This window comes from Chlamydotis macqueenii, chromosome 2 (assembly GCF_036417535.1).
Source record: "Chlamydotis macqueenii isolate bChlMac1 chromosome 2, bChlMac1.mat, whole genome shotgun sequence".
Lineage (NCBI taxonomy): Eukaryota > Metazoa > Chordata > Aves > Otidiformes > Otididae > Chlamydotis > Chlamydotis macqueenii.
In genome coordinates this window covers 59,674,704-59,694,194 of record NC_141557.1, presented here as the reverse complement: position 1 = coordinate 59,694,194, position 19,491 = coordinate 59,674,704, and the positions used below count along the sequence as shown (strand labels likewise).

Below are 19,491 nucleotides of genomic sequence, written 5' to 3'. Positions count from 1 at the left end.
TAGTAGTAGTAGTCATAATAACAATATTTTTACATTGCTGATGAGAATTGTATGCAACCAACAAAGTGCCTGGGTCAAGAAGATGGATCCTGCCAGGGTTAGCACAGGCTGATGACACACTGAAAAACTAGCAAGTACGATTTACATGAATCCCCACCCCTATGTCCCACCCCCAGCCCTGAACCCCTGGTTCAGCGCTACCAAAATGAATGGTGATACGGTCAAGGTGTGGGACTGAGGGCAGCCTGTAGGGAAGTGGCCAGCCATGAAGGAACACAACACTGGGAAGAAGTGTCTGCTACTTGTTCTCAGGACAGAACTACCCATGTTTTAAACAACTTATAAAAAATGTAAAAAAACCAGCCCCATTTCTCATTGCAGGTATCCAGAACACCTCTAAACATACACAGAAATAGACAGGTATTACTGAAAATTTTAACCAATGCTAGAGCTGCAAAACTGCTCTTTTTGTATTTGTTTGGATACAGAAGGGGCAATTTGGTGTAAATAAATACTAAAAAGTACTTTTTCTTAAATGCTTGCGATATTATCTTTTTTTTCCCCCAGTCTTAAGTGGTATTTTCCCATCACTTGCTCCTCCAGTTGTGCTGATCTTTTTACTATATGTGTGCTCAAGCATCCGACGCAGAGTATTCTCTCCCCACTGCAAGAGTCATCCCAGTCCCAACCTGGCCCAGTTCCTATCCCACCCCAGGCCCCGTCCCCATCGGCTTAGATAAGCCATTCCTTCTTGCTCTCGTCGATGGTCTCTGTGAAGTTGGGGTCATTGTTCATGATGGCAGCATCGGCACTCTCGGCTGACTCTGCCCCTTTGGCCTCATTGGTGTGGTAGGTTCCCTTGTGGCGAAACATGTAGCGGATCAGGAACACTAAGGTACAGAGGATGGTGAAGATCACCACTGCGATGACACCTACACAAAGGAGGAAAGAAAAGATGAATACTTTCCAGTCAATGGCCATGTAGATCTATAATAGCCCCTCAACAACAAGTCCTTGCAAATTGGCTTGACTCACTGTTGGCTCACTTCACACACTAGGCACTGGCTCCACAAAATTACAAATGCAACTGCTTTATCATCAGATCTATCCTTAATTGCTCCCCCTGCAATGGTCTATTTGGGCTTCAGCCCTGTTATGGAGAAGTCTCATACACGTTACCCTCTTAGGCATAGGTAACTGTGCTAAAACACCACTGTTCCTCTTTTAGCCCTTCTCTACAGGCACAAGGATCTTCCAGGATGAAGACATTATAAACTTCTCAGGTTAAAAAAATCCTGTAATCAGCTAGAATTATGTTATGGCACTTCTCTTAACTGATGCGTTGGACAGCCAGGCTGTTCCACTGTGGCCTGAATTTTTCTCAGGAGTGCAATGCTATCGTTCTAGTTTTGTAAGGTTTCAAAGTATTAAGAAAAAGTTTAAGTAGTAATAAAAAAATAAATTTAAAAGGAAAAATAACACGGCAAATCAAAACTAAAGTAACTGATCTAACCCTGGATATGGAAACATAGACCCTTGAGGGATCCAGGGAAAAGAAACAAATTCCACTAGACTGCATGTACTACTATAATCAGTGTTGCTTTTCATGACAAAACTCACCACCAGTATGCCATTTTATATGCATTTAGAACTGACTGAAAGCTATTAGGCTGATCTTTACAATTTTTTTTTATATGTCTTCAGAATTTGATGCAGTGGCAAAGTTCTCCCAGGAGAGTTATGATGCAACACTTCCATACTATGGGACAGAGCAGAAAAAACTGCATGTGTACATAAAATTAATCAGGATCCTTATTTCTGGAGGCAGCTGGCCAGAATATCTTCAATGGAGTGCTAATTCAAAGTTCCAATTCTGGTATTACTTAACATCACCTATCACAGTGAATGGGACTCTGCAGCCCATATAAGTTATAGCAGAACTTGCCCCCTAAAAAACAAGGCAAGATCATGAGGGATTTTTGTCAAGAGTGGGGCAAACAGTATTTAACACAGATTCATGTTGAATCTGCTGTAACTGGAAAAGTGTCCTTGCCATTTCATATAAATGAATTACTCTGTTAACATAAGTAACTACTGCAAAGTAGCTCCCCAGATGGATGCTTAATACATGGATTATGAATATCAGTATTTTGACTTGGTTAAAACTTAATCTGAGGGGACAAACTAAGTGAGAGCAAGCCATTTCACTAGGACTATTTGCTTGAACAGACTTATACAAATTTCTCTTTGACTTTGTTCAGGTTTAGTTTTCTCACACAGTCAGCTCTTAGCAAACAGCTTAAGTATGTTAGCAACTGCAATTCAGCCATCCCAGTCATACTGCAAAGCATCTTAGAAAAGTAGATGTTTTTCCTACCTCCAATAATGGCAGAGTTTCTGTTAACTCCATCTCCTATAGCTTGACCATTGTATGGGAAATCAGCACTGGCTGTAAACAGAGAATTAAAGATTCATGTTTTAATAGCAGTGAAACTTCACATAGTAGTTCAGAAATACAGCCAACATCCTCAGATACAATTTAAAGAAAAAACCTGATCTCTAAATATTTATCTAAAGAAGAAGAAAAGAAAAAAAATTTCACTATTAATCCCTCAGAAATTCTTGCTTCCTCCACTCAACAAAACTAAAAATAAAATAAAGGATGTACCCTTGGTAAGCTTTGCTGTTGATAAAGGAGGTAATTTCTACTAACCTAAATTCAGTAAGTTTCTTTAGCACAAAATCAAAATCCCTTCTTTCAAAAGCATGTGATCATACATATAATTATCGAGAATTTTGCCTTTGTTGCTGCTATCCATGAAAGGCTTCAGAAGTTTCCAGGATTTTGTGACCGCCATTGGGTACAACTGCAAGCTCTTTGAAAGAAAAACTGCCATCCTTTTCTCTGCTGCACAGCCTAAGGTAAGTGAGGGGCTGCATTTTCTTGTGGTCAGAGCTGTAGAGTAGTTACCCAAAGGAGCACTTGCCAGCACCTTTTCTGCTCTAGGAGAAAGCCCAATGTGTCATCTTAGCCACTGCTGGAGGTGCTTTAGAGCTGAGATGCAAGACTGTGAGTTGGAGAAGCTGAGGCATGGCAGGCAGAAGAGCCCATGGGAGAGGAGACCCTCCAGCAGACAGATGAGGAGAGGAAACACAGCCAGGTGTACCAGCGCTCACCTGTCAGTGACCTAAAAATGTGAGACTCCTTGCGGCAGAGCTGAATGAAGGAATTAGTACAGGTTTAAAGCAGACTTTGGATGGTAGTCTTGGTTTTAACCTCCAGAAAACGTCACAGAGGCTTTTCAAAGGTATCTCATAAATTAAACATATCATCAGCATTTTCCTTATAGTCAGACATAGCAACCAGATACTGCAGTGACTCAGCAAGCCAAGGGAGCTAGGTGTGGCTTGCAATCCGTCCCTTCTTTGTCATTGGACTAGGGAGTTGACTTTGAAATAGAGAAAATGTTGTTAAAAGTACTTAACTGGAGGCAATTAAAATAATCAAGAATAGGAATTACTTCTTAGGTCAGTATTTAAAATCCAGATGTATTTTCCTTGCTTGATGGATTAGGTGATACCATATTAAAGCAAGGAGTTGCCTTTACAGGCCAGTGATGCATTCACTATACCCCAAAACTGGCTAACGGAATTCAACTGGCTTTCTGTTAGCATGGAGTAAAATCCATGATAAAGTTCCTTTTGTATCATGAAACAGCTGAACAAAAGAACGAATGGCTTCAGCTCACCACATGGCCTGAAAAGAGGTTTAGGGCTAGTGTGGCCTTCTGTGTGCCTACTCTGGGGGAGAGTGGAACCAGCTGTGTGTTCAGCAGCTAGTTTTTGGCTGGTTGCCTATGGGACAAAGAAGAGAGCATTTCTCGCAGCTCAGTGCAGGGGGCCTGGCCAGTAGTTTCTGTCAGCAGCACTTGTGCCTTTGACATTTGTTGGTGCTTTAGCTTCTAAAAACATTTCTGCACCTCTCTGAAACAGATCAGGCCAAAAAATGTAAAGACAAATAAACATCTGATTTTGCTGCAAAGAAGAACCCTACTATGCAGGACCATGAATGTTCCCTACAGAGATGTTTTGGTACAGTGTCCAATACTTGTAGCACTGAAAGGGGAAGGGCTGGCAGTGGGAAAATAAACCCTAACTTTAAACCTGCCCTCCCTACACCTCAAGAAATATCCTAAAGCCAAATAACACTGAATGGAAAAGCATCAATTTGCCAAATTGCAAGGAAATTGCTCTCTGCCATTCTAACCCAAAAGGAGGCCCCTCGCCATAGAAGCAGCACCACAGGCAGTTAACAAGTCCTACCACTTGCCATTTGGTTTGGAGTTGCTCCCACAAAAGAAATCTTAAAATCAGCAATGGTCACGGTTCCCCCTTCCCTTACAACTGAATAGTATATTTTATCTATCTGGTTATTTCGAGGACCGTGGCAGTAGTGAAGTGAGAAGAAAGAGGAAGGCTGCTGTTCACGGCAGCATGATCCCTCTTGAGCTGCCACACCACAATGGCTATGCTACAAGTGATTCCTGGCAGTTGGAAGACTATGACTTATGATGTTCAACAGCCACCAAAGTAACCCACAGGATAATGAAGAAGATGAAGCATGATGTGAAGCTATATCCTTGATCTTGTCTGAGAGCTGCATCTGGGACTGGTCCTGATGCATCCACCCAAGGCTAGTCATCATACACACTCAGGAAGAGATGTCCATTGCATCAATAAGCAGATGTGACGTACTCTGAGACTCTCCTCTCTGATGAAGATGAAATAGGAACATGTATCTGGGTGCAGGGGACAACCTATTTCAGCAAGAGTTCACCATTACATTGGATTGTATATAGCATAAGTTGTGCCCTGCTGCAACTGCTGGAGAACCAGGAATGCTGTAGTAAAAAAAAAAGGAGCTTAGATGCATATGACTCTTTTTTTTAAAGCACCTATGGCAGTGTTGGCAGATATTATCACCATAATCCAAGAATTCCTGTTCTGTTACTCTTGTGTCAGCAGGAGATCTGCTTTTATATTATGGGATTTTTTTTTTGGATTGAAGAATTACATCTAAAATCCCAGCCAAATGTGGGGTCATAGAATACCTTTTGCTGCAGAAGTGCCTATACTAGTTTTTTACTGAATGTATTCCTACAGATGGATAGAGGAGGAAGAAAATATCCCATTATGATCTTCTTTTTCAGGTGAAAGTTTCATTGAAATTCTTCTGGGTAGCAGTAGCTTCTCAAATGATCAGAAACAGCTACGGACCAGGGGTCTAAGAACTGCCAAAGGGTAAATGCTGCTGTAGCAATTAGGCAGAAGAGAACGTATGAGGACACATTCCTTCACCCTCCAAGGTGAGCTTAACAGCAGAGTACTGACACCAACAGGTACCAAGTGCAGGTATTTGAAATAGCAGTTATGTCATTCAAACACGTGGTGATTCGTCTCTGACCTTACTACAGTCCCATTCCTTGGCAGTATTAAGCAACTTGTCAACAGGAAAACTAACGAGATTCTTTCTTCCATCGCTGCTGAAATTCAGGAACAAGGAAAGAACACATTAGAGCAGGCTGACAAAGGGGCAACAATGATACTGATGCTCTGGCAAAAGCACAGAAGATTATAGAGTGCTGTTCACAGGTTGTAAAGAGTAATTCCTAAAATGTTTTAAAATTACTGGTCAGATACAGTTAATATTGTTAGCAGTGACTCTCATGTTTCAAGGGAATCTAAATCACAGTAGTATAATAACTAGCTCACATGGCTATAATATGCAGATGAAGTACAGAGTGAGTTGCTAATGGACAACTGTGTGCCTTAATTTCTCTGTCGCAGCTGGAAACACCTCTTTCCTGTTCACATTATCACTGTGACATTATGTCTCAGCAGGATTTTTCGCACTGCCTGATACTTGTACTTCAACAGCTTCAAATCATTGCTTGCCCACAAGTGCACAGAGGTGCAGTTAGTCTATGTAGTTACCCTGCAAAGCCCCCGTGGGGCTTGCCCCTGGCAAGTGGGTTGTGAAAGTAATATAAGGTGGGTGTGTGGAGGATACTGCAGGAGTTTTGGTCTACGTAGTGTGCTGCATAATTGTTAGCTGAGGCCATGAATAGGGCTATTCTGTTTTCCTTCATTACCTAGTCTACAAAGGTTGCTTTTGAACAGCTGATTCCAGTCTGGTTTGAGGACTGTACTGGAAAAGTTTCCTTACCTTAGCAGCTTTTTCTAAATCTTCCCTAGGTTTCTCTGAGCAGCTAGGGTCTCACTTGTGTGAATCAAGACATGAAGAACACAACAAAGAGGCTTTTAATCTATCCTGGAAAACAGTCACCCAAGAGATGTCCCTGAAATCCTCTGCTCACGCAGGTGTGGCACAGAGCCATCAGTCTGCTGTTTGGACACACCAAAGTCATTTTCCTAAAACCTACAGCTAGTGTAGGGATGGATTAAACTGCATCAGGAAATGCTAAGCTAATCTTTGGCTTACGAACATCACTTCGTCTGTTTTCTTTCCAGAACCCAAGCTGGGTTATGCTGTTCTTTGCATTCTGTCTTCCCACAACAGGCCATCGGGTTTGCTTCAAACATGATCATCCTGAAGCTAACTGACATAAAAGGACACAGCATACTTGACTTTCTCTTTCTTTCAGGGGCTGCTGTTTACAAGGCCATAGTTTCAATAACCACAGAGTAAATCTACAGTCTGAACTAATGCTTTGCACTTTTCAACTTTCTGTTACTAGTCTCAGGGTAAATGGGGTTAAAGGAACTTTGCAGCACCTAAGAGTGATTAAAGACTGACTGCAGGCAAAGTCCATGTTTTGGCCATCATTTTAATGACATTTGAAATTTTAGATGACCACAAAAATGCAGTAGGAGACCCACCATCATCCAGCATGGTCATTGCCACAGCCAGCTGCAATACAGCAGCACTCACTGAATAGAAAGGGGAGACAGGACTGGATAAACAGACCGTAATTAAGATTAGATGTTAAAGATGACAGATATTGTTGATTTAACAGGGTGAATGATAATTTTGCTTCATTATAGTAGGCATGATTTTGCACCTGCCATTTTCAGAGGGAGAATTTTTACAATGGATCCCACATAAATGCTGTTTCCAAACCCTCAAAATTGAAATGCAAAATGACCCTGTTAACATAGAAAAGTTCTCCAGAAAGTGAGAGTGGGCAGAGGAACGAGAAAAGGCTATTCCGTAAAGGCAAGGAGAAAACCTAAACCAAATGGGAAGACTTTTCAGCTAGACATCAGTACTGAGAAGTACAAAGTAAATGGCAAATCTCATTTTGACATACACCTTGTTACTACAAGCCACTGGAAGCAATTTTTTTAACTGAACTTTTTTACTGAGTGGGCAAGTCTTAGTTAAAATGCACCACACTAAGGAAGATACAGTTTAGATTTGCTCCAAAAAAAATAAGAATGGGAGTGATCACAGGTCTAAAACAAACAATGGATGAAACACATGGAATGCTGGATGTTGAGTTTGTTCAGCCTAGAACAAACATGTGTTGCAAGGCTGCTGTGACCTTTCAGCTTTACGGATGTTGACAATTTTGAGACGTATTCTCCCATTATTAAGACTAGTTGGTTTTCACATAAATACGAACTAGAGAGGCAAACAGAACAACTGTATCTGGTGATTACAAGGTATATAAATCCCCCAGCAATCAAGATACTAATTAAAAGTAGAACAGTGAGAGAACAAAATAAAAGCAAAGATGTGAACTATCAATCCTTCCTCCTAATTCTGTTTTGCAGCCAGGCATCCAAGAATTGAGCTTGCAAAGAGAGCAAACACTCACTGACACCTTAGGATTTTGAGAAAGTGTTGGACATTAGACCCATTCAGTAATACATTTCTCCACAGGACCATAACACAGGGAAAAACAAAAGCAAGCTCTTTGGCTGTGTTTTGTCAAATTATGTCACTCTGTCAGGTAAGACTGCTCTGGTTTGACATTACAGAGCACTCCTCATTACAGACTGTAAGTACAGAAACTAATTGCTTGACTCCTGATAGTAGAAACTAATGTGCGGTTACAGGTGCACTCCCCTTCCTGAAGGGACTGGATTACAAGAGAAACTCTGAACACATGCACAGAAATGATGGAGCAGGAGTAAACAAGTCCATTACACAGCCCTACATCAAAGGTGAACATCACAGCCCATAGACTCCAGTCACTCTTTCCCACTCATGCCACCGCCCGTGCTCATCCCACTCACTGCTCTCGTCCTGAGTGTGACTCTGTGAAGAGCTGCCATGACAAGTAAACTACAATTCAGAAAAAGAAGAAAAAAATCTGAAGCAGTATTAAAAATGCTGTGTCTTTTTATGCTGCCAGGGCAAATTTTATATTGAAAGTTCCTATCTTTTTTTTTAAGGTTTTTTTTTTTTCCTGCTTCTCCAAGCTGAAAACAGAGAAAGGAGGAAAACTAACCCTTACTCCTGCTTTCCTAGGCATTTGAAAGCAGATTCTGAGGGAGGACTGTTTAACAAAACTCTTTTAAAAGAGTTTACATAAAGTCTCACGGTTTAAGTAAGTATATAACTGAGAATTTAGCTGAAGTTATTTTTACTATTAAACACTTATGAGTTTTAAAAAAAAATACCCACACTTACCCAACCACAAAATATTTAAAAGATATTACTAACCATATTGTTTGTAAAAGGTCTTTTTTGTTCTAGCATGCTATATGGGGTCAATCATTACAATTTGAATTTTTAGTGATCTCTCAACTACAGTGTTAGAGGGTTACAAGTACATTTCTAATATGAACCATTTTTTTTCTGTCTTTATGGAAATTGAAGTCTTCACAGTGACAAACCTATTTTTTTTGATGCGAGTTACAGGATATTGGAAAAAGTACACCCACACAGCAATTCTGAAACTACCAGAACAGACATGCAGCTTAGAGGAAAAATTAGGGCTTTTCACTTTATAAAAATATAATCTTATAATTATAATTATAAATATTATCTCTGTCATCAATAATGCAAGCTATTTGGAACATGAAATTCTCAACATTGGATCAAAATCCACTAATTTCTTCAATCTTTTGCAACCTTCTTGGCTTGGAGGGACAGGGAAGGAACAAAACAAGAAAAAAAACTTCATAAATGACAAAAAAGTCCTCCAATCATCAGTGCTATTTGGACCAATTATTTAAATGGAGTTTTGTCAGGTATGTTGTGTTAGATCAAGAACAGTTTGAAAGGTTGATTTTTTTTAAAATAAAAATTTTTCACTGAATCTCAAGTGAGATTTTACTGACAGCTACTGCTGAGTTCTGCTGAGAGAGAGACATGCAGAGACATTATGGAAAACAAAACCTGTGTTTTTACATTTTTAGTGTGAAGTCTCTCCAATCATGTCTTTTTATTCCAATGTGAAATAAGCATATATTAAAAAAATCATCTGAAATGATGGTTTCATAGAAACATTGTCTTCTGAACAGCCCTCCTGTATGCAAACACCTGGGTCAGTGTGGGAAAATAAGCGGGGATCACAGAAGAAAGAATAGCTGGATGTTTCTGTTTAAAAAAGCATGAATTTTGGAGTGAACAATGAAAATGCCAACAATGAACAATGGCAGCACTGGGGGAAAAAATCACTGAACGGTCCATGGTCAATGAACTGGGACAATACAAATTCTCATCGCTAGACACCAGAGTCAACAATGCAGCCAGTCAAGACAGTCGTTTCTGAATCTGCTCAGCCCTTGAATTTCCTTCTGCAGGCTGTCCATACTCTTTACAACGTTGCTGTCCATATTCTTAAGCAGAGGACAAAATGTGAGTTTTATGAATGGCTTGCTCCAAGATGGCAGTACAATATTCTTTCGTTTAGTCTTAAAAAGCAATCTTCCTAGCAAAGGGACAGAAAAACTTGTGCCTTATTAGGAGAACCATCCTTGCAGCTTAAAGTACCCCAAATCAGTCCTGGGTGAAATATGAAACAGAACAGGGAAAACATTCCTGCAGTGTCTGTTGAGATGGGTTAGGTGAGTTTCCCCTCCTTCCTCATTTGTATGGTCATTTCCCAATAGCAACTTTTACACTTTCTTTGGCACACAAGCAAGTAATTGTACAAAGTAGTGGGAAGGCAAGACCAAAACACTTTTTAAATTTAGTAACTGCTACCTGCATACTACAGATTTTTTCTTCCTTATTTCAAAAGGAGAGCAGACATTTAGGATCACTTTTGGACTGTGTTTATCTGAAGTTTGAATTTCAGCAAGTTCTGTCTCAGAAGTAGTATTCTGAACATTTGCTCTGCCAAATTTCCAATTGATTTGCAGCACACTAGAGCACCCCTATCCATCAAAGACCTAAACTCATCTGTCTTTTAATTCCTGCTACTAACATCTGTCTGACACTTGGTCTCACTATGACTCCAAATAAGAACTGCTAGTGTATTAGTCATGCTGTCCTAAGCTATCACTTTCATGAAAATTTTATGAGCAGTGCTTACATTTCAGCTGTTAAGAAAGACAAACAAATACTTCCTTTTATAATTAATGCAAAATATGAAACACTCGGTGCTCTCAAAGGAACAGCGGAGTTAAGCGCTGACCAAAGCCTAGCCATATATAGCTAATTGCTGATAATGAACCCACAGGGAATACTTGAAAAAGACTAAAAAAACCCAAAAATAAAAAATCCAACCCAACAAACAGGAATAACAAACAAGCCTGTAAACTTACAAGAGCTACAAAAAAGGAGAAAAAAAAAATACAGACTCTCTTAATTGAGGTCATTGGAAGAATGGGCTTCTCACAGCCAGGATCTGAACAGCAAGGTCAGGTTCTGCACTTTCAGCATTCATCCACTTATGAAAAAAAGAAAGGCTTAGACTAGGGATGAGGAATGAATCAGACTGGAGAGTTTAAATCTAAAATAAACTTTAATAGCTGTAATGACCTGACTGTAGTCTAGAATAACCTCTTAAACAGGAAGTGAAGTGCTTTTCAGCCTAAGGAAAGGAAAAAGAAGGCAGTCACATGAAGTGCTCAGGCATTTCAATGCTTCCTTCTATACTTCATTTTTTTCCTAATTTATGCCATCTCTATGTTCCTAGTTATAGTTAGTTCTTGTGCAGAAAATATAGTCTTGTCAGAGGATGGAAAACATTCTCTTTTTAATATTGCCACCTTCTTGTCTTGACTTTAGATGGCAGCGTTAACATTCAAATCACTGCTTATGAAACAGCTACAATGCTGGTCTCTCAATGAATGCCAGAAGAATTTACAAGCTTGGCAGTCTGTCAGCTGTCTGATACACTAGATAGAGTGTCAGAAATTTCACACTGAAATTATATATTCTTAAAGGTAAGAGAAAGCTACGCACATTGTGTGAAGGAACTAGATGAGCCTGAGGGAGGCATTTTTATTCTCAATCAACAGAGAGATTTACAGCAATTCAAGCACCATAATTAAGCTTTTTAAGGATTAAACACTGATTGTGCCGATCTTCAGACAGATGCTCTTCCTAGTTAGCTGCTCAATGGGGAGGAGAAAAATAGAAACTTGCATCTCAATATTTACCGCTTACCTTCTTGCCTGCAAGAAACACCTGGTGCTTAGAAACTGAGCTATGAGTTTCCGATAGACTTAATCCCCAACTGAAAAAAATGCCACCTTCCTGTTTGTAAACAACTCAGGTCAAGGCCATGGACTTCTGAGACAATATTTATACTGGGAGAATTGGGGATGAATGCTGGTCACTCTCAGCAGAGGAAACTCAATCACAGAAATGCACCAAAATCTGACAATGGAAAAATCTGGTGGCCTGCAGGGCAGGTTGCATGTGCATCTTCTATATCTTGTATAGCAAGTATAAATATTAAACTAGCTTACTGACAGACCTCCCAATGTTTACATGCTACGTTAATAAAAATAAAAAAAAACCAAACAACCACCTTGAACAATCAATAACTTCAAAGAGAGAATCTGGCATAATTTTCTGGTTGCAGTACAGGTAACTAAGCCTTTTTGCTATGCTTGGAAAAGGAAGAGTGTCACAGTGACTGCCTTCACATCTATTTTGCTAACACCTAGGAGATCAAAAGTGATGCACCTCTTCTGTCCCATCTGCTTGGCTCTTGCAGGAAGCCCAGAGAAGTGACCGTGCTCCCCTGCCATCCCTTAGAGACGTTAATGAGTGCTGCATCACACGTTACCATTAATTTTATTCCTCCTGCTGTTGGATTCACTGATGCGTACAGGACTCTTCAATGTCTGTGGCCAAGAGAGACCCTTTTGTTTGTGTGTTTGCAACCTAAGACCATTTTGAGGGTGGAATCACTGCCCTTCAGCAAGTAACACCTTTGATCCTACCTTCCCACTGTCCTGTTCACACCAAGCCCTTGACAAGGACAAGAGCTATTTCCTGTCTCTGTAGCCACATCTGTACCATTGCACGTCTGACACAGCTTCTCCTCAGATGCTGCTGCTCTGCCCTCTGAGATATGGGTACTAGCAGTCAGAGGGTGGGATGGCAAGTCAACCAATGGCGTATGAATTGGGAAGGTGACCTTGAGCACTGTAAGCAGTAACATACGAGTGACACTTTCTCTTAGTCCAGAAATCGACTGCTATCTTTTGCTTGACAAAGGTAATTAGCTGGCCAATCAGGTGAGCATGGATCATATGGGCAGTATTCAGCCCTCCCAATTCTCCTGCCATCACTTGTTAAAGGAAGAGGGATGAATTTGTAACAAAAAAATAGAGTTAATCCTGCAGGCAGCTGTTTTAATCTTTACCACAGTGCTGCACATCTCCATACAATGGTTTTGTCAGACATGCTCAGTATAGGTTTCAAAGTAAGCTGGTGATTCTTAAAAGGCACAGCCTTTCACCTTCTAGAAAAATAAAGAGCTTTTAAGGTTTAAATATGTAAAGTCAGAAAAAAGTCACACCATTTGCAAGAACATTGCAGACGTAGCATTTAATCTTGCTCCATTTAATTCTTAATATGTTGAAGCTAATATGGGTTTAAATAAATTCCACATTAAATACTCTAGATGCCATTCTGTTCATACTCAGAATAAATGCATCTTGCAGCTACATAGTGCCATGATAGTTTAGAACTGGTAAAGCATGGTGTGTCAACTGTTGTATGACCTTGCCTCTTCCGGCATTTTTTGCTTTTACTAAATTCAAGATCAGGTAGTTTGGCAAGCTGGAGCACATTTTACCTTAAAATGGAGGGGTACATACATGTAATGGGTTTCTTTCATTTTTTTTTTATACAGATAATAACAGTTTGGAAGTGAACCTTCATTAGTAAACTGCAGAATGTTTAGAGAAAAACACTCACAAACTCAACAACCCCACCCCGATAAAATGCATCTTCTGATTTTAAGTACAAGGCATTTTAGGTGTGGGAGTTCATTTACTACAAAAATAATCATTTGTTTGGGCTTTTCTTTGCTTCTCAACAATGAACAAGGTGTCAGTTACCAGTGACATACATCTCAGCTAATTTAACTGAGATATTAAAAAAACCCTTAGTTATTAGCTTTTTTTACATATGCTACAGTAAAAGATATTAAAATGCATGCTAATGTAGTTAAAGGCATGCAATTATAACTTCTGTTTTGAAATGCATGTTATGACCAGGTAATTCACTGGGTTTAGACAACACGTACAGGTAGGACACGTAATTTTAAATTAATATGGTAATTGATTGAGCTCTTTTTTGCTTCCTTTTTACACTCCTTTTGATTTAACCAGGCAAACTGGATTGTCTGATATAATTGAGATAATATGGATGGGAGGAAAATACAGGAAGGGAACTATATTGATGATCTGCTAGGGTTTGATTATTGACTTTTTAAAAAATCACCAAAAAGTCACATTCTAGAAAAGAATTAATTGTTGAGTTCCTGTGCTTCATCACCACCAAGAAAGGATCGCCATAGCAACAGGAAAAGACTGCATTGCAAGAATACTCATAAGCTGAACAAGATAATGGTTTAACATCTGAGTAGCACCTCAAAATGCCAGCCAGCGGTGGGGAGGGAGAGCACGGGCATTTTTATGACCAAGACATTTAAAAAGAACTAATATTGTAAATGTGAAATTCAAGGCTAGGAAGTGCAAGACAATGAATCAAGCAGCTGTATGGCCCATTTGTCTGGGGAGTAAATCAACAAGGTTTCTTATTGATAAATCCCTGAACCTGTCTCTAAGGATCAACTGCAAGTCACTGATGTGCGTCTTTATGATTTTCCCTTTAGCCTCTCTGTTAGGGCATCCAAAATGTTTTGCAGCTAGCAGGAGGTGTCCACGCAGTAACTACATGGAAGTTTAAGGCAAACGTTTAGTGATGTAGGTCGTCCATCAGGCAGAACCTGCTTAAGATCTAGTAATTATCCATAAGGTCTGATTCAGCACTGCAGTTTAGAGGTGAAAGGATCATAACATCTGCCTTCTGGTGTATCTGTCCTATTTAGATACTTATCCTTGATCCCCTCCTACAACATTTTTCAACCCTCAAAGCTCAATTCCACAGTATTGGAGAAGAAAAGCTATAAATCTACACTTAACTCAAAATATAAATCAGGATGAGTGTACAATATGTTACTGAATGAGATTTAAACCACATGATACTTGCCACAAATTTTTTCCTGATTTTCCCTTTCCACTACAAACCACTTGTCCTCAACTCTCATGTTTTGTTAAGATCTATTTAAAACTGAATAGGAGATGTAACAATAAAAATTACAAATAAAAACATGTATGAAATGAGAAACCCCATACCTAGTAACTGCTACTTTCAAAGCCATGTTCTTTGCAACCATTTCTTTGTGGTAGAGTGCATGTGTCTTTTGCTTTAGCACCACTACAAATGTTCCTGTGAATTTCAAAAGAGCTTTTTGTCTTCACCCCTGCAGCTGGTTTAATGAAGGAGTAAATTCTCACTGAGAGTACCAGACTATTCCATCTCTGGAGCCAATGGGAACCATTACTTATACCTCTGATTTTTCCATTTTCTCTTTCAACACAATTTGTGTTAGAAAGTCTTCTGGTAGGGTTTGGGAAACATAAAAAAATCCTCAGTGCAAACTGCTGATTTGCTAATGCAAAGTGACACTAAATTCAAACATTTTCATTTACTAGTAATCAAGATAATCTGTGTGCAAGGTTACACAGTCTACAGTATGTATTTTTCCTGAGACTGAAACAAAGGTAGCTATGTCAGACCACCAGAGATATTTTTTAAAAGACTACGTTGTTATTACCTAATGCCGATAAATGAGTTGCTGTGGTACCTCCTACTTGTATCATGGAAATGTCACCCGGACTGAAAGCCAGGAATTGTTCATCCACACCTGAATATCCTTTTCACTCCTGCCCCAATGAAACATGACTCCCTTGCTGTGAAATTTCTTTCTATAGTAACTCACTTGACATTGTTGCTCCCTTCAGTGTACAGCAGTCTCTCACTAGAAGTCTTTAAAGTAATATGATCTTTTCCCTCTACTGCTGTGGAGCGCTGGAGACGATAAAAGGAGGAATTCCTAGCTCCCAGTCTTACTCCCGTCACCAAAAATCAAGGTGAGTCACTTGCACTTTGTCTGTCCATGACTTGAAACAGTCAAGTCTGGCTATGGCAATGAGAATGTTTTTACTGGGTAGAAGTTAACCGATAGCTTGACCCAACCTAATTGCATGCTGTATGTTCCCTGATACCCTTCATGCAGGCTCCATGACTGAGGACTGCAATCAGTCCAGAACAAAATGTGTAAGTTTGTAACCTGTCAGGTCAACAAAGCTGAATCAACTCAGCAAAAATTTTCAAGATGACACGGAGGACAAGTGTAGTAGCATGTAGCAAGGACAAACAGGACCTCCTTCTTTTAATACTAGGAGCTATTAGGAACAATTCCAATACCTCAAGTAAATCCCACCATAGTATTTTACTAGCTTGCAGTCGAATTAAGTGTAGGAAAAAGAAATCAACCAAAATTCACAACCAAAAGCCATTAGCTGCACAAGATTCACAGCAGTAGTGCATCCTTAAGAAGTTCACGGCACAATTTCAAAGCATGAACCAGTAACACATCCTTCAGGAAATGTGCTTTTATAGAAAGAGGAACACAGAACATAACCTTCAGGTACAAACTGACCTAATAATTTCAGAGAAGAAAGGGACTGCTAATTCATGATGAAAAAGTTCAAGTAGGAAACTGCATGTTACAAACAAGGAAGAGACGTACTGAAATCTTACAATGGCATGGCAGCAAGGAGGCACTGACAGGTTTTAGAGCATGATACTGCTTGTATCAATGTTTGAGACCCTCAGCCCTGGAATATCTGCCTCTCTTTACAAACACCTGCCCTACTTCTATACTGAAGAAGAGCTGAAATGAAAGGCTGCAATAAGTTCCTGGACATTGCAAGAAAAAAAACCTCCAAAACCCAAAGGTATGACCTTGACACATACTTTCAAAAAAGACATATATACCCGTTCCCTCTCATATAAAAACTGTCAGATGGTTGGATCTCCAAACACAATAGGCAAAGACTAATCAGAATCAAAATCATTATGAATCCCATTTTTCCTCTAGCATTTAAATTTTACACCACTGTAAACCCATCCACTTTGCCAGGACAGGTTCTATTTTACACTGCTACAAGTGAAATCAGAATGAGGACAAAGTACAAGACAGAGGTCAATGGTCAACGTACACCTGACCCTGTGGATCTAAAGGGAATAGATTTTTTTTAAAAAGTATTTACCTGACACTCAAGAAGCAAGAGAGAAAAAAGCCCTCTAAAGTTAAGCACAACATATACTTTCAAAGACTGTCAGTCACAAAGCAGGACGAGATTGCTGGGATCAGCAATTGTTACAGCTTTCCGGCATTTTCAGCATGATATTAATGCCATCATGACTAATGAGATTTCCCATTAAACATGGCCTGAGGAAAGCAGACATTTCGGAAAACAAATCAGCACTTTATATAAATGTATTTATACCTAAAATTAGATTTGCTTTTTTTTTTGTATGAAGCTGACTACGATATAGTCACTTATTAGGAATATAGCATAAGAAATGCTACTGTACCTTATTTATCTGTACTTGCAACCTTTTGCTGACTACATACCCAATACTACAAAGTGCTATCACAGCAGCTACGTCAAAACTCAAACAGTGTAAATCTTATGGAAAAGAAAAATAAAGCAGGGTTTTTTTTTTAAAAAAAGGCAAAGAATATATCCTGTAACTGCATTTAGAAGCGGTGGCAAATCTCTGTCATTCAATCTTTGCATTTCCTGCTGTGATTATAGTCCCGCAGTCATCTGTCAATCACATCTACTCAGTTTTGTTTTTCCTTACAGAGGAAGGTGGATGTATTTCTGCTGTGAACTGCTCCACTGAGCTAACGTAGCATGAACCCCAGCTTACCTGAGTCTAAGTGCCACGGGTCAGTAGCAGCTGACATTGGTGGGATGGTGAGTGGAGATGCTCCACAGTTGGATTCCACTAGTTCTCCTTGGATGTGGACGTGAGAGGAGGCGTTGGTAGGTCTCAGAGCTGCTTTCAGTGGAGCAATCTGGTTGAACTGTACTCTTGATAGGCAGCCAGTGAATCCTGGGGTGTTGTATTTATATATATCTTGGTCAATCTTCCCAATTTCTATAGGAAATTAAGGGAAAAAAAAAGGATTAATCAAAACAATTCACTGCTTTGGAAGGCTCAGCTGGTCTGAACACTTGATTCCCAGAGCTCAGCTCCTAAGTCTCTCTCTCTCAGGAGACTGAGAATGTGCCAGACCCTGCCAGGTGTCTTTACATTAAGATTAAAGCTGGAATCCTCCAGGCCTTGATGTGACTCGGTTTCACTGCTATGATATCATTAAAATGAAAGGCTGGCGTGAAGCAGTCATCAGAGAACAAAAGACCATGAAAAACGTCTTTTCCCCAAGAAGAGGTGGTGAAAGAGAATGCAGACGGACAGTCATCACCAGGGTCTCTCCTCCCAGCTGAAGCTGCTGCTGTGAGAGATGCCCCTTCCTTCACCCCGGCACATCGCCCTCCAGTCCCTCTCAATGGGCTGGGACCACTCACATTCATTCCTGTCCCACTCCTGTCTCCTTACCAGGAGACCAAGTGTCCCTTTGCCAAAAGACCATGCATCCCTTTGGCCCAAGGTGGAAAAGCACTCCTCTCCAGCCTCCTTCCTTCCTTCCCCTGGCAGTGGTGAGAGGTGACAGGAGCCTGTACACCCCTGCTGCAGGCTGAGGACCTGCACGCATTCTCCTGCACCTCCGCAACCAGGCCAGTGTTGGCTGAGAGCCTGCCCCTAGTTGGCCATTTTACACCTTGCTGCCATGCACTGACAGGCAAGCTGGCAGCTGGCATCCATCAGCAGAGCATGGAGCTTCGTCCTTGATCTCTAAAATAGCCATAATCCTACAAAGCCCCCCAAGCCCAAGCAGTTTTCTCCCTTCTAAAACATCAGTTAAAATTATCCTGAAATGGTAGCCATAAAACACGGTATAGGCCCTTACTACCTAGGAGCCTGCAGGCCACTCACAGCTGGGATGTGTTGTGACAGCCTGAGTCACAACCGAAACAAAACCAGCACTCTCCGTCAGCTGGCTGAGTTAGAGGAGGTATTAACACTTCAAAGCCCACTGCAGTGTCTAATATAATATTTACATAGCAGTGAGGAGTTTAGCTTACTTTCTTCTACGGAGTGAAAGGACACATAGTAGCTTCATGTTTGTGCTGTACCAGGGGAGCGCTGCTCCAGAGGCACCAAGATGCTTCCAACTCCCCTTCCCTGGGCCGACAGGGACAGGAGTTAACGTCTGGCCGTTGAAGCTAGTGTAAAAAAATCCCACTGAGCCGAGCAAAGCAAGATGGTATCCCAGGGACAGAGAACAGGGAGCAGACCCAGGTTGTTTAAAGGTACGCTTTTCAGATAGGAATAATGATAAGGGCTTGAAAAATGGCGTTTCTGGAAAAAATGATATATAAAAATCACAAGATAGTGTCAGAAAAAAAAGAAATAAGGTTCTCCTGAGAGATGTAAGAAGAAAGTAGGAGAGTTTTATTGTAAGAGTTTGGGGAAGAGCTGGGAAGCAAAGTACATCTGGGTCTGAGTTTTGCTATCAAAAAAGTCAAATGAGAGTTATTAGAGAACACATAACAAACCTTTTGGATGAGTCTCTTTTCAGTTCTAACCAACTCAGGATCAATTATACGAGGTCTGAGCTGCTGTCTGAACTCCCTAGAAACTGCCATGATACATACGTCAATGCTGTTCCTAAGAGTACTGAGGGTTTTCCATCAGGGATACATACAAGGAGTTTTAAGGCTACGAACTAGGCAGGGCACTTCAATTACGCTTTATTTTTTTGAGTTTACATGTTAAACATGAAGTGTGGTAAAACTGGTGGAAACTGGACAAAGCTTGAGCACAATTAAAACAACTTA

The 19,491-nt window shown here is 40.3% G+C and overlaps 1 protein-coding gene across 1 annotated transcript in view; it reads right to left on the bottom strand.

The window, feature by feature from the left end:
* Positions 1-240: 240 nt before the first annotated feature.
* CNTNAP2 (contactin associated protein 2) overlaps positions 241-19,491 on the bottom strand; it is a 1,234,090-nt gene continuing 1,214,839 nt past the window's right edge. Inside the window, exons 22-24 of the mRNA XM_086743072.1 lie at positions 17,456-17,686; positions 2,378-2,449; positions 241-932 (exon numbers count right to left, since the gene is read on the bottom strand). Coding sequence (XP_086599198.1) covers positions 733-932; positions 2,378-2,449; positions 17,456-17,686 — 503 coding nt within the window. The 3' untranslated portion in view covers positions 241-732. The remainder of the gene's footprint in view (positions 933-2,377; positions 2,450-17,455; positions 17,687-19,491) is intronic.